This window comes from Epinephelus fuscoguttatus, linkage group LG3, assembly GCF_011397635.1.
Source record: "Epinephelus fuscoguttatus linkage group LG3, E.fuscoguttatus.final_Chr_v1".
NCBI classification, from domain to species: Eukaryota; Metazoa; Chordata; class Actinopteri; order Perciformes; family Serranidae; genus Epinephelus; species Epinephelus fuscoguttatus.
In genome coordinates, this window is record NC_064754.1 from 36872893 (window position 1) to 36888621 (window position 15729).

Here is a 15729-nt window from a genome sequence, read left to right on the forward strand (position 1 = left end):
TCATCTCCTCAGGAAAAGTTTTGAGTACTGGGGACACTATTTTTCCCTCTCCACATAGTAGAATATATAACTGAAACTATGAGTTCCTCACATTGTGTTATTTGTGCCCTCATATCTGTCCTCCTCAGCCTGCAGTTCCTTCCATTTGCATACAAAGTGGAGATATATCTTGGGATGGAGTTACATGGGGCATTATTTCTTCATCATTTTGAAATGTCAGATACTTTTAAAACAGGTTTTAGTTTCATAACTATTGGTGGATTTGTCACAGACCTCATCCTGATAGTTTAGTTGAAAGGACCCTAAATGCTGTGAAAGCATATTTTCTCCATCAGATACTTACTATAAGCGACAAGCTCCTACATGAACGAGAGATTGTTTTTTCTTCTTGCTTTACTCACTGGTTTGAGATAAATGGGACTCAGTGGGAAAAAGTTAATGTCACTCCTTGTTAATCATTGTTTGCAGCATGTGAATCAAATGTGATGACAGTTGAGTTTTTCAGTTTTAAACTTCAAATGAATAGTAACTAAGATCATTAAATCTTAAATCTTGTTAATTATTTAGCCATGTATATTAAATATTTTAGTGAAATCCTTGAGATTTGAACGTTTTCAGAGGCTTTAAATAAGGTGGTACAGGCCCACTGAATGCTAAATTTCTCTGTGAATTGATTTTTATTTATTTCAGTGTCTTGCCTCTGGCTCATCCCGCATGGGATTATAAGACACCATTTTTTTTTGTTTTACAGCCATCTCCTGGTCAATAAACAAAACATTTGGAAAACGAAATAAAACTAATCAAACTAAAAATGAAATAAACAAACAACAAAACAAAGCAAATCAAAAACACAAAACACTGAACATTCACAGACCAGCTGAATAAAGAGCCCATTTTCTCCTCTCCCATGCCCTCTCCAGAAAACTGGCCAATTCATGTCTCAAATTTGAACAGCCATCTTGGTGTCTGTGTATCTTCCATGTTTACAAAATCAATATCCCCCTTTATCCTACCAAACAAAGAACTGCAGTAGTACACGGTGAAGTACACAATAAAAATGACAGTAGAAAACAAAATGGAACTTATCTTCTGTATCATTTAAACAGCACAATGGACAGATCTGCTTTTCTTCTTGTGTATTAACATGCTGTCCAGTTTCCATTTGGACAAATCACTAAGAGTGCAATTCTCCATACCATATTCAATTTTTATCATCGTAAAAGTACACAGTTTTGGTTAAGTCCATATATCACCAGCCCACTGTTACTTGCCCTTGGTAAACACGAGCTCTTTTACACAGAGATCACACGATAGGGCCACTAAGAAATCCTTTGTTTACGCTGCCTTTGCATTCTTACACAGAACCAAACAATGTCGGCATCATGGTGCTCCCATGTGTGATTTAGATTAGCATGCCAGCATTCAGAATCAAAAGAGCTGTGACAGGCGTGACATGTAACATAACAGTGTTGACATATGAGTCAGCAGTGCTTTATAAACAGTAACAATGGCAAAACATGGGGATATTAATAATTTACCTTCTCTGTTATATGACAGCTGATCTCATCCTCTGCACAGAGGGTAAAGAGCTTTCTGACCTTTTTTTTTCCTCATTTTGCGGTTATTTTCAGGAGCTCTTCTTCTTCTGCTTTGAGTTTGCCACTAACTGCTATCAGCTCCTTTAAAATACCACACATTGGGTCGCATGCATCAGGAACACAAAGTTCCTGATGGCTTTTCACAGCTGTTCCTACCTCCAATGCTGGCTGAAAGGCAAGACAACTCTGCCCCCTCATTCTGCAGTTGTACCGTTCATACAGAGGAGCAAGGTGGTTTAACAGTGTGAAATTCCTGCCTTGAAGAGGCAGTGTAAAAAGGGATACAGATTCTCTAAACAAACCAATATTGAATTTTTCATTATTGGTAAAAAGAAATTCCAGATTATCCCAGATAAACATTTGCCTCATCAACCTACTTTCATCAATTCCATAACTGAGCTAGCATATCTTACCTTGAGTCTCACATGAAAAGAAAATATCTTATAGCACTCTTACCCCCTGATTTACACACAGAAATATTTCTAAAGCCTCCAACCCCGGCAGTTTAATCAAGTACAGGACGCACACAGCTTCACACAGTTAAGGACATGTTTAGAAACTCATCTTTTAAATTGCTACTTTTACCAAGGATTCCTCCCAGAGCTCTACCTTCTCATTCAGCAAGAGCCTTAGCACCTTTAATTAAATGCATATATTCATCAATATGGAAACCAAGATATTTATATGGGTCTGCATTGTTTGGCTATGTGATTCAAATTTATACTTTACTGCAGGTAGATTATAAAAGTATTGCTATATAGTATACTTCTTATTATTTTCCCACATGATCATCAAACATGAATTGATGAAAAGATATAAAATACTATGCATACTTTACCTTTAAAACTGAGCTATTTGACAAAGAGTGCTGCAGAGCCATGTCCAAGCATGCACAAGATACTGCTTTAAGATTAGTTGAATACATACCTATTCAATCATTTTTGTAGCAAAGTTAAGTGTGACTCAAATTCGAAAACGATTTGTCACACTCGATTTAATCCATGCACTTTTCAGATAGACAGGGTTTTTTTTATTTAAACATTTTTTTTCAAAAATGTCAGACGAAGCAGTTGCTGTTGACAAATGAGCAATAATGTGATAACCATTTTATTGATGGAAGAAAAAGACTGTAGTATACAGAAGTTATTTTGCAGGTAGACATTTGCACTCAGCACACTGTCTGCTGCTCAAAGATCTATTGATGAAAAAACTCACAGTTTCTGTGGACATGTATTGTATATGTGCTACTCTTTATTCCTTCATTTTCTGAGGAAGTGAGTCACAGGTGGAAATTTTAGACATTCACAACAAGGCAGCAGTGAAAATAGCTTCCAAAGCTCTCTATGAGGGCTGAGAGTCTTAAAAGTCAAACTAATGGGGGAGAAAAGACTCGGCCACTCAACCCTACTGCAGCAAAAATGATCTTGGAGAGGAAAGAAGGCACTGTAGAAAGCAGATTCATTTTAAACTCAAGAAAAAAATACATTAAGCTTGTGGAAATATGAAATTTAGAGGGAAAAAATTTGCCATAATAATGTAGTCAGTGCTGTTATTTCGAGACCTGCACATAGGATACACTTTCTGCTTCCTATGTGCACCCTATGTGCTTTCAAATGTGTCCTCCCACTCTGTTTGGAGGAGAAAACAGATGATGCATTTGAGAGATTGAACATCTCAATGATGGCGGACCTCCATTGATTCCAGGTTACAGGCTGGTGAATAAAGGATAAGTGGACCAGGAGGCACGGGTGATGAATACAAAAGCACTGTATTATTCATATTTAATGATGCAGGACAAAACATGTTCACTGCACTGGCACTGGTACTTTATCCTCAGTTAACCTGACTCAGAACAGCAAGCAGAGAGCCATGTTTTCCTTATGTTTCCCAAAACTGGCACACTGTATTTTTTTTAGCATAATAACTATATTATAGCCTTATATATACAGGACTAGTATTACCTGGGGATATTTGTAATAATTGCAAAGGTCATCTGTTATCTTAATACTGTACAAGTCGGCCATGTTAGAAATTTGTCAAGTGAAAATTCCACCGCAAATGGCCTACCTTATATCACCAAACTCGCCTCGTTTCTCCGTCTTTTCAGGTAGAAAATTACAGAGGCTGTGTTGGCAATTATTAATAAAGATTTTGGCAGCATTTTGGGTGCAGGTAGCTCATATTTCTACACTGCATGGAGACAGAACAAGTACAAATACTTAAGAAGAGCAAACTTTTTTTGTAATTTCTAAATTACATGAGCTCTCCAGGTGAAACTATACCCATGTGAGTAGGGCTTGAGCTGTAGATGGTGTTCCAAGGTTTTGGTGGATGCATGGTAGAAACAAATTTTCCCCCAGTATATTCACTCAAGTACTTTAAATGCAAGACTTGTTACACATGGAAGGAGTGTTTTAACATTGTGGTGTTATTTCATTTAGCTAATTAAGGATTTGAATAAATACTCCACCACAGCTGCCCGTGTAATTGAACTGGTGTAGCTATCTCTCTGTGTGTTTGTGTTCATACAAACTTAATTTAACTTTAAAGGACATCAGAAGTTTTACTTTGGGGTGATCTGTTTGTTCAAAGGGCAACTTTACACATTGAAGTCAGTTTAGGAGTACAATCATATTTTTGAAGAATAAAGTTGTATGAAGTATGTTTGTGCCTCCAGAGGGAGCTGCGCAAAGTCTGATAAGTTGCCTCAAGTGATGTAACGTAAGTCAGTGACAGTTGGAGCTGAAGACCACAAGTTTGACAATGAAAACTATTCTGTGGGTGTGGAGTTAGAAAGAAGTGATCTTACCATGTCTCTATAGCTTACTCCTTACCTCTGCTTGAGGCTAGCAATATGAGGCTACATTAGCCACTATTAGAATAACGCACCCAAAATCCTCAGGAATGAATAAAGAGAACTGGGTAAAACATTGGAGGAGGGCCCTGTTTATTCCTATGAAAGTTGCTCTGTGGCACATGAAGCCAAAAAATTTCAACTCCCCAGGCATAAAATTACCTGGATCTTCCAGATAACTTCAGACTAACTTCCAGTTTAGCATTCCGCTGACTTGAGTGGAGATAAAATGATTTAATCATGCACCTCTTTTTGATGTTTGAAATGTTATCGCACCAAATGGATCGAATCCTAATTGTGAAATAAGTAATTTCACGGAGTTTGTGACGCTCAGAAAAATTCATCCACTAATTTACAGACATCTCTTTCACAAAGTAAGTCTATAGGAAAAACCTCTTTTAGCCCAGTGGCATCATGTGACGATTGTAATTCTTAAGTTTAGCCATTGTGTCAATTTGGCTTTAAAGTGTGGTGCTGGGGCTCTGAATATCTGACCAAACTGTCTGTAGTTTTGACAAAGAAGAAGAATGCATGGAAGTGCATTTATGCTTCATCCAACAGTCTGTATTTTTGTGTTAAAATGTCCTCTATGAGCCCAACAGTGTTTCAGGAGTGTGATGAGATGAGAACAGTGGAGTTTTCTTTTATGGTTCATATTTTCCCTCTCATCCCCATGTCTCACAGGCTCCACCAGTTCATCAATGTCAGACCACTGGCTAATCCGCCTGACAGGGGATAGTAAGAGAGGCAGTCTGGTCTCTCGATCCTCCACCACCTGCCCATCCTCCTTACCTGACTCGCCTGAGTCTCCAGTCTTCCTTGAAAATGGTTCTAAAGAGGAAAAGGGTAAGGGGCCACACCTAATATTTCCCCCAATCTGTTTAGTAGCTTATTGGGTGTTTATTTCAGCATTAATTCTGTGCTGAGCTCTTCAATTTGAATAAAAAAACTAAAACATTTTCCTCTCTACACATTTGTTAGGGGGTTTTGAGAGCAGGCCATTTATCAGGGGCCTTCAGGGACGCAGCGTGAGCATGAGAGCCCCCAGCAAGACCAAGGACACTCTGAGCAAAGTGCTTCCCCTACGTTGGTCCTTTGGTTCAAAGGACAGACGGAAACCTGACCCAGTGCCTCCATCTGTCCAAGATCCAGCCCCTGTGGAGCTGGTACAGTACTTGGAATCTGGCCGGCGGCCCCGATGCACAAAGGATCCAATAGTAACATTGATGAGCGAACCACGCAGCACCAAGGAAGCCACTGGGGGCCGGACGGCAGCCAACGTCAGATCTTCCAGTGTAGGAAGCTTAAGCTGTATGAGTAAGGCAGTAGATGAGCTGCCGCCTGACTCTCCACAAGTCCCAGAGGGCCAGCGGAGGCCATCGGAGAAGACAGCCAGCTTGAGACGCAGGAAGGGGAGCCAGACAAGAGATGAGAGCACCACAAATATCAGCAGTAGCTTCAGCAGTAACACCCTCACCAGGAGGAAGGATGCCAGGAAACAGAGCTCCTCCAAAGCCTCCCAGGATACTGCTGAGACAAAAAGGAGTGCTGGAGTTCAACCCAGCTACAGCACTCCTAGCCTTCAGGATGGGACCCTGAGAAGACAAAAAGGGGACAGGCCTGACAGGGAGCACCACGGTGGACATGAAGGAAACTCTAAGAGCAAGAAAGGAGAAGTTCCCAAGAGCCATGAGGGACTGCTCTCCTTCTTTAAAGGTAACTTCCTGAAGAAGGACAGGGACTCAAGGAAGTCCAAGGAGGGTGAGTCAGGAAAAGAAGGAGGTGATGAAGGAGGCAGGAGGACTCTCTCTAGGCTGTCACTGTCCAACGGAGCAGCAGGAGGAGGAACCGGGGTAGAAGGAAGCAAGTCTAATGGCTCGGGCCATCCAGGCGATGAGCTGGCAAACGGGAAAGTGGGACGGACCGCGGCGGACATCAAGCGCTCCCAGAGCTCCTCCAATATCCCCACCAAAGCGGAGCAGAGCATGCGTAGGACAGCATCTTTGCATCGTAACGGGATGTCTACAGCCCCGTCGCGCAGCCTGACAACAGACAAACCGTCTTACGGCACCCTGCAGAGGACTCGTTACAGCACAACCTCGCTGGGACGCAAAAGGACAGTCCCAGAGTCCAGCTTCTGACATGGAGATATTCAACATATGAACACACACACAAAAAACACACACACACAAAGCCTTTTATCTGTCATGAAGTGAATGACATCCAATCTTTGACATCAAAGCAATAGAGCTCAACTCACAGTGGTGCGCCTTTTTGTCCACAGAAAATGAACTGGCTCAAGTGGCTTGCACAATGGAGCTGAGAGATACGGAGAAAATGAAGGCTTCTTTAACGCTGGGATATAAAGAGCAGAATGAAATGATGGTACCTGTCCGTCAAATGTCAGAGGGAGTCCATTTTTATTCTGTTTATTTTCTCAATGTCTTAAAACAAGTGCCTGAGCAACTAATATGCAGTTTAGACCAATGAGTTTGTCTGTTTAGCACTGGAAGCACGAAATTACACACACACACACACACACACACACGCACATACAAGCATATTATCCGCATCTGTGTCTTATTACTGTAGTGTGAGTGTCAGGATTCATCACTCCATTTTGAATTCTCGTTGTTGTCTGCTTAAAATGAAGACACACTGATTGTGTTCATTTCTAAGAATGTAATCTGTCCACAAGATACATGGTGGTGCTTTGAGGCCGCAGTTTTCTGATTAACATCAATTATTCATCTTTAAGCCCTTGTTTGACGTTAATTTAAAGTAGCTGAAGGATGGCTTTGAACACAAAGCAAAGTTTTTATAAAGAAGTGACTTGTCCCCATGCGACCCAGACTGCAGTTGTTGTTTAACCTGCAGTAAATAGGACCTCTGACCGTAATAACTCGCTGGGTTGAAGTGATATCCTGTAGAATCACTGACCTGGGTCTCCTAATTATTATTTGGCTAAGACACTAAATCCCCATCATGTCTAATAACACTTTATAACTGAGCCGGACTAACCTCCCTGTGGCAGAAGAGAATTTGAAATATACATTTGTTTACTGTGAAGTGTAATATGAATGCAATATCCACTCTTAAAGATTAGTTTTATACCTTTTATATAACATCAGTTAACCATATTAGATGCATTCCTTGGGGTTTGTTCTTTTTGTTGTTTTATTTTTGGTTTAACATCTTTTTTTTTTCCTTAGTTTACGATTGATTATGTTTTCCATCACCTTGATCAGCTGTCAGGAGACTGTTGCAGTCAGTCATATGGTGTACAGTATGATAGCGGTGTCCCCAATTAACACAGCAAAAGAGTGTGATTTTTTTTGTTTTGTTTTTTGTCCTGACTCAAAATGCAGAATGAGGCTGCATCACATGTGGCTCTATTGAAGCTGTGATTATAGCGGCCTAAAAATACAAACCTCTCTCTTTTGATTGTGAGAAATTTTCCCCAGAATCAAACATTGACTGATGTTGATTTTTGCGAGCAGTCTTCCCCTAGAGCAAAGCTGGAAATCTTGCAGCCTAAGATTGACCACATTTTGGCAGTTAGAAGTGAAAAAAATGATCCCCAAAACACCAAAATGGATGCAAAAATGCAACGTGCAAAGAGTGTCAACAGTTTAAGGGTTTGGATTTTTATTTATTTATCCCAAGTCTGACCAGTCTAATATATAGAAGATTTAAATTGCCTAAATTTAAACATTTTTAAAAGAAATAAAGTGAAATACAATGCACATTTTTATATGTATTTCCTTTTATGTATGCATTTACTGTGGGTTATTTACTGTCAGCATTTACCGAGAACTGAGCCAAGAGGATTCCTCCAAGTATCTGTTTGTACACTTGCTTGCGGCACAATCCATCCCTTAAAACTGCAAACAGTCAATCACAAATGGAAGTGATGCCTACCTTACACCAGAAGGCTTTGAAAAGATTTTGAAAACACTGTTATGAGACTAAAGTCTGACACCCCCTCACATCTAAAGACAATGTAAGCTTTTGCAAAGGCCTGGAATGTTACAAGGTCCCTGTTTGCAAAACTAAACTAGATTCACTTTGAGATTATTTTCCATCCTGCTCCTGGTGGAAAATATGACGTCAAACCCCCTCAAACTCAAAGACATATGGCATAAAAACAATTCCTTAACTGTCCGCAAAATACATAACCTAGAAACACAAGATAAAAGACATCATATGTCAACAGTGTTATTGTCAGTTGGCATCAATACGGTCCATAAAGATAAACTATTATTTGCACACAAACATTTTGGATTTGACGTCTCAACTCACCACCAGCCTCTGTTTGTTAGCTGTGCTATTTTAGTTAGACGAGACCATGAGAATGAGAGAAAAAGTATTGTTGAAAATTAAGATTTCTTTGCTCAGCCTGCTGCCCTGCCCTGCTTCTGATAAGCAGTTGAAAATGGATGGATGGACTAAAATATGTGTTGGTTGATGGATCAGATACAAGCCGAACACCGATGCTTGTTCACCCCTTCACCCCACAATGTTCTTGCACCTCCCCTCCTCCCCATGGAGTCCCTTCCATGTTTACTTTCTACATGGTGTGCTACTACAGCTATTGGCTGTTGACAGTGTTCAAGTCATTGAACATTGAAATCTCCTGATAATATTAAACATTTCATTTTATCCAGCCGTCAAGGCAAAAAAAAAAACTTACACCAAATGATCAGGATTACAGGGGAGCACACCAACTCCAGCAAAACTTATGATTTCATTCCGCCATTAGAAATTTATCAGAATAAAGTAAAATGTTGTTTATGTAGTTTGAAGGGTGGTGTAAATGTGACATCAATAGCAATCACCCTCTGACATCCACCCATGGTTCCTCCCCCAAGGTAGCCTGAGTGTCAGACTGAAGCTCCCAGAACCTTCAGTCTGACATGGCTTCCATTGAAGGCGATTTACAAGGGGGAGGGAATTTGATTTTTCCCTAACCAATCAGTAGAGATCAACGACTCACCCAGAATCTGACGTCATTAGTATCCATGCCTCGGGGGTGCCGAAAACAAGCGAGCATTGCCCGTTTAAAATGTCTCCGTCGTCGTGCACGCCCAGCTGCATCACCGTTAAATCCAGTTTAGCAGCTTCATTAATTTGGTCCTCCATTAACGCGAGTAGTGGCGAAATACCTCGATAGCATCGTTAATGTGGTCTGTAGGATCTGTAGCGGTCGCCATTGTTGCTATCCTCACCAGTTACCCACCGGCGGTGGTATTTTTTTTTCGTAGGATGGTAGGGGAAGGTACCGCCTTTTCCGCCTCTGATTGGCTAGAAGGGCTCTCCTCCGATTGGTTATTTGATTTGGCCGTGAAACATCATCTCACGTTCATGGCATGCTGTTGGCTAGTCTGTTTTGATCGTCTTTACCACCAACAGAAGTAAACGAAGTCAATCCAACAGTGTGATAAGTGCGTGCCGTCAGATTTATATTAATGGAAAGCACATCGCCGAATTTAAGGTTGACACATAAAGTGTATGTCCACATCTTAACATATGTTCTCATAGGCACGAAAAGTATCCAATAGATGAGGAAATGGTAAACTAAGCGATTTCTCAAGGCAATTTGGCAGCACGCTCTGGAGGACTTTAAAAAACTTCTAAATTCTATTTATTTTGTTGTGCCATTTGTTTTAATTTAGGCATTTTAAATCTTCCATACTTATCAGAAAGAACTATTTTGTGAATCTGGTGTGATGAAGGTTTTGCTGTGCACAGCTCTTTTCCCAGCTGAGAGTATTATGATAAATGATGTCTGTGTTTATTTCCTGTTAATTTAAACTCTGCTGGATTTATGGGGGCACACGCAAGCACATTTTATTTAATTCAGTCTAATCTGTTTTGTTTTTTTCTTAATTTTACCTTATTTCTCCCCATATGAACATGCTTCGAATTCAAATGGTTAGTTGTTCACTTGTGTGTATGTCTTGGTGCAATTACTGTACACTGTTGGCCACTGTACAGCTTCAGCTAGAGCCACTGGGAGTGACGCACTTCCCTCACTGTCACTTACATAACTGCTGGAGGAGAGCAGATTGTTAATTTCATTTCCCTGGACCACATGTGTCCAGCACCCTCCATTAATTAAAATGGGTGACTTCCTAGTCACAAGTCTGCTTCAAATTCTGGTCATGCTATATGGGTGTAGCAGGCCAGCAGGATCACCTCATTTTTGCTGCTGCACTAATGTTCCCATGTTTTATGTGCACAAAAATCTCCCATGATGCCTTCTCAGGCTCTACACACGTATGGCCCCTCATTAATATTTGCACACTGCTGAGACTTGATTTGCACTTTACACATAAGGAGATCTCTTAAGTAAATAGCAGTACCGCTCATGTTTAATAAGATTCTTCAACTGAATGACACTGCTGTTTGAAAAGAATCAGTCATACTTGGAACAGTTTACTGACAGTGTAAGGTGTAAAAATAACACAGTGTTACTAAGATGGAGAAGCTGCATTGTTCACTTCTCACCAATACTATTGACCCTGAATTAGCTTGTAATTGAAAACATAAATGAGTTAGATAAGACACATCAAAGCATAAAGTTAATGCTCCATATCAGCTTCAGAAATAGGCCTAAATGTGTGTGACTGAACAGTCAATGGTGTATTCAGGCCAAAAATTCAGCCGTAGAATGTAGAGGACATTGAATAACCCCCGTCTTTTGCAAGCCTTCTCTCTGTTAGAAGAATGATTATAAAGGTATTGTACAGCTTCTGTCCGTTTCGCAGCCTTCAGCTGCATACACAGAGAAAAGCAGGACAGCAGGAGGAGCACAGTGTCTAAGCACTACACCGACAGCCTTTTATTGTTTAGTGTGTGTACTTTCCCTTAGCCTTGACACCTGATGGTAGATACAGTTCTGTGCTGTCATCAATTTTTTTTTCGTTGGAGTTCAGCTGACTCCCACTGGAGCTTTGCATCAGTGTATTAATCCGTATTAGAGACTAGAACAAGTTCTTTTGTTTGTCGCTAAAGAGGCAAGCAGAAGTTTATTGACACAAGCCGGACTCTGCCAGGTCACAGAGTAGCACATCTGAATGCTTCCTCGCACAAGTACTGATGAATATGAGTTTGTCACGCTTTTGTATTCTGTTTTTAAAAGAATCATATCGGTCCTAGAGGTCTCTACTTATTCAGTCTAAATGTAAAATAAATTCACAGAAATCCTTGGCAAGACTGAGAAACTATTAATTAGAGGTTAAAAGTAATTTGCTGCAAATGCTGTATTTTGTTCAAGGCTTGTCTCAATGCTTCAGTTTGATCTCACATTAATCTCACAACAATCACAACAGTTACATAGCATCGAACAACTATGTGTGGAGTAATGGCGTCCTGAGCAGTGAAAGAAGTCACACTCCCTCTGTGTGTGTGTGTGTGTGTGTGTGTGTGTGTTGTAGTCCAAGCTTCTCAGCCCTCTGTTGTGGTTGACAGTCTGGCCAAGCGTACATATTAGTGTGTGTGAGTCTCTGAGTGTGTGTGTATCCCACTGGCTAATCACCAACATTCTGCACTGTACTGCAGCAGTCACCAGAGGTGTGGACCTGAGTCACATGAGTTGGACTCAGGTCACACTCGAGTCACAAATTTGATGACTTTAGAATCAACCTTAGAAAATCAAAAAAGACTTAAGCTCAACTTTGACTCTACCACCAGTGACTTGTAACCTCACTTGGACTTCAGCCTTTTGACTGGAATATATTTCCAACCTTTCTCCGGGCCCAAAATAAAGTTTGTATTTAAAAAGTGTGCCAAAAATCAATCCATTCCCTCAATATTCCTTCCCAGTAAATCGACTCTTGATGCCCCAGATCCCCTTTGTTTGAAGCAATCAGACAGCATCTAACAAATTGCAGGAGAGAATAATGAAATACTAGCAGTGCATTACTGATTGACAGTTGGAAAAGAAGATACCAAAGATAATTTTGTTTGCTCACAAAAACTCTGCAGTGGTCAACAAAAAAGGAACAGCGGTATGCAAAACATGCAAGTTGAAAAGGAGACACAGCAACTTTTTTTAAAAACAAATAAGTAAAAATTTTAAAAAGCATTCATGATTTTTGTCAGATATATTCAGACTGGGATTATAGTGGGTGAAGAGCACATCAGGACCTTTTTAGGACTCGAAACTCAAAGTTTAAGACTTAGGAATTGACTTGGGACTTTTCAGGCTTTACTTGGGACTTGACTGCAAAGACTTGAGACTTACTTGTGACGTGCAAAACAATGACCTGGTCCCACTTCTGGCACCACCAACATCGTCATGAAAGCGTAATGCTCACACGCATAAACACTGTTAGCTCTGTCAGCACTGTTGCTGTTGTTATCACTGTTTTTAGCTGCCGCTTAGCCACCTCCATGTTAAGAGCTGTGTGGAGACAACCTGCATATGTTCTCAATGTCGTATACAGCTGCTTTAATTATACTACACAAAAGGCTGAAGTACCAAACAGTATCACAGTTACACTCCAAAATAAACAAGCATTTTTATTAAAGGTTAAAATCAACAAGCTGAAGCAGACTGTATTATGAAGGCAAGTTTTCTATGCAGAGCATCAGTATGCAGTTCACTGTGTCACTGTTTTATTTACACGTCGAATATCTGAATATACAGTTTTTCATGTTTCTGCCAAGGATACAAGCTGCTGTTTCTTATGAACAAAGACACTATAGAACGCTACTTTCAATCTATGTGGCTTTATTTCAAATGTGTGGGTATGGTATTACATTGTGCTGTCATAATTTCCTTTGTGTTGAGATGGATAGATTCTACTTTACCTTCTACGTAAATCACCGTTGTCATAGTGAAGGCTTCAGTTCCCTTTGCTTCTTGTTTCATTTTCAGTACCCACATCGTACAGAAAGGTGTCTGAGACTTGCCCTGAAATGAAATGTGTCTGTGCGCCGAAGGCATCATCATTGGTGCACTTTGACACACTTTGCAGAGCAGGAAGACTATTTTAATCTTGTCATGTCTAAAACCAAAATGGTTGTGTTGTCAAGTAATTAATCTTCCTGCAGGCATTAGTCATAGCTTTGATTAAAGACATACCGCTACATTATAAATCAGATTTTTAAGCTTTTGTTGGAAAAGGCTCTCGGCTAGTTGAGTCAAACACAACCCTCATTTATTTTTTACTAACATTTTCAGTAAGCTATGATTCATTTTTTAATTTTTTTTTATATCTTTTGAGCCAGTCTTAATTAATTAAGCAATAATAGCTGAATGTCTTATTTATTAGTGTTGGTTCTTTGCACAAGTTTTGAGTCGAAAGTGCTGTTAGTAAATCTTCTTGAAGCGTGTGGATTCAAAGTTGGAGATTGAGAAAGTCAAGCACAGAAGCTTTTATTCTCCAAACAAAAACCTAGCACTCATGACAATATTAAAACCACTAAATCAGATGCTTAGTTTTCTGCTCGAAATGTCAAGAGGGACTGAAGATAGCTTTGTTTTGACTGAGGCTACTATTTGGCTTTAGTGTTTGACATAGCCTGAGCGTACTCACAAAGGCTGCCATTCTCAGTCGAAGACATGAGTTGCAAATTCTACAAAAACAGGCAAAATCACTATAATCACAGGGTAGTTAAAATAACATGGTAGCTGGAGATTTGTGCTCTTAGTAGCTAAGCCTCTACTAACAGTGCTGAAATGACAGCTGTGTAATAAACAAAATAATGGATCCATTTAGAGTCTGATGCTCACACTGAAATTGTGTGAGAAGAAAAATGTATGACAGAGAATAAAACAACTCACCTTGAAACTTGCAGAATACCATTTTCAATATCTGAGCAACCCTAATGTTATAATGGCTGCAATTAGAACATGCTTTCACAAATCAGTATAAGCCAAAATTCACCGTTTCCATCTTTTCAGTCCATTTTCCTGAAAGCTACTACATACATCTGGTACAAACACAAGGCCAGAGTCTCTTCCCTGCCAACAAGATGTAGATAATTACTGACACATGATTAAATAAATTCACAGTAGATTATTATAATTTATTTGAGAGGCCGATGCTGAAGAAGAATAGAGTTAAAGTAGGAACACAAAGTCTGTATTGCATTTTAAATGTATGTTTGTTTCTGTTTTTCTTTGCATGGTTCAATCCACATGTGGCCCCACACACACACGCACACACACACACACACACACACACACTGACACAATGTTTACTCTGCCAAACTGAGCACTTCTGTGTTAACACTAATTATTTTGTGAAATGTGGATCGAAGATGTTTTTATATGCAATTTTTCTACATTTTATAAAGATTTAAAAAATCTCTGTATATATTTGTGGACACACATAGACCCAACTGTGTGCAGGTGTGTGTGAGAGAGAGAGTAAATAAATAAATTTATTATTAACAGTTAGTTTTTGGGTTGTAGTGATTTGGGAAAATGATGCGAAGGTATCTAACTGAACTCACATGCAATGTATTCCATGATTTGCATAGGGGTGTAAGAAGTATGCTTTCACTGTAAAACAACAGTTTCTGCCTGAACTGTCTGCTGTACATAATGGTATATTGTTTTATTTTTCAATACATCAAATAAAAAGGTATTATTTATGAATATGGCCTTCAGTCAACACTTTTTTATATGCTTAATATTATAAATAATGTATTATTTTCCCTTTCAAATAGACTGACTGAAATGAATGAGGTGTTACTCGTGATTGAAGGAAACATTGTTTTACTTGGGTTCATCAAAACAAGCAGATAGCAAAAAAAAAAATCTGTCAGTGAGTTTTGGTGTGACTGTGCCACATACCAGACTTTGTCAGATGAATGTAGGGACCCTCGAGTGCATCCTGAGTAGCTGCTCCAGGGCACTGAGCGAGGGGCGCTATCGTTGGAGACACGATCAGGTCCTTAAGTCTATCGCTGAGGCAATCAGCAAGGGGATCAGTGACAGCAGATACACCCACGCTACAGCCAGGAAGATCGAGTTTGTCAAGAAGGAGAGCAGTCGAAGAGCAGACCAGGACCTCCTCTGCTGGTCTGCTTTCCACAGCACGAGACTGGGTGATTATAGTTGACCTGGAGAGGACCAGGTGCATGCCAGTGGAGGTGGGCAGTCGGGGGTGTGCAAGTCATTTCCTCAGCAAGGCCTACAGAACCCTGGGCATTATGGGCCAAAGAAAGAGAAGAGCAATCAACAACAACGTGGAGGCAGCAGAGAAGGCATCTAGATGGCTATGGCTGAAAAGGGGTGACCAGTACAGCATGCCACTTGTA

General features: G+C 40.0%; 1 protein-coding gene across 1 annotated transcript in view; it reads left to right on the plus strand.

The window, feature by feature from the left end:
- The window catches only part of usp43a (ubiquitin specific peptidase 43a), a 188985-nt gene extending 173921 nt beyond the window's left edge, over positions 1-15064 (plus strand). Inside the window, exons 15-16 of the mRNA XM_049571236.1 lie at positions 5137-5298; positions 5434-15064. Of these exons, the coding sequence (XP_049427193.1) occupies positions 5137-5298; positions 5434-6593 (1322 nt within the window). The 3' untranslated portion in view covers positions 6594-15064. The remainder of the gene's footprint in view (positions 1-5136; positions 5299-5433) is intronic.
- The last annotated feature ends 665 nt before the right edge of the window (positions 15065-15729 follow it).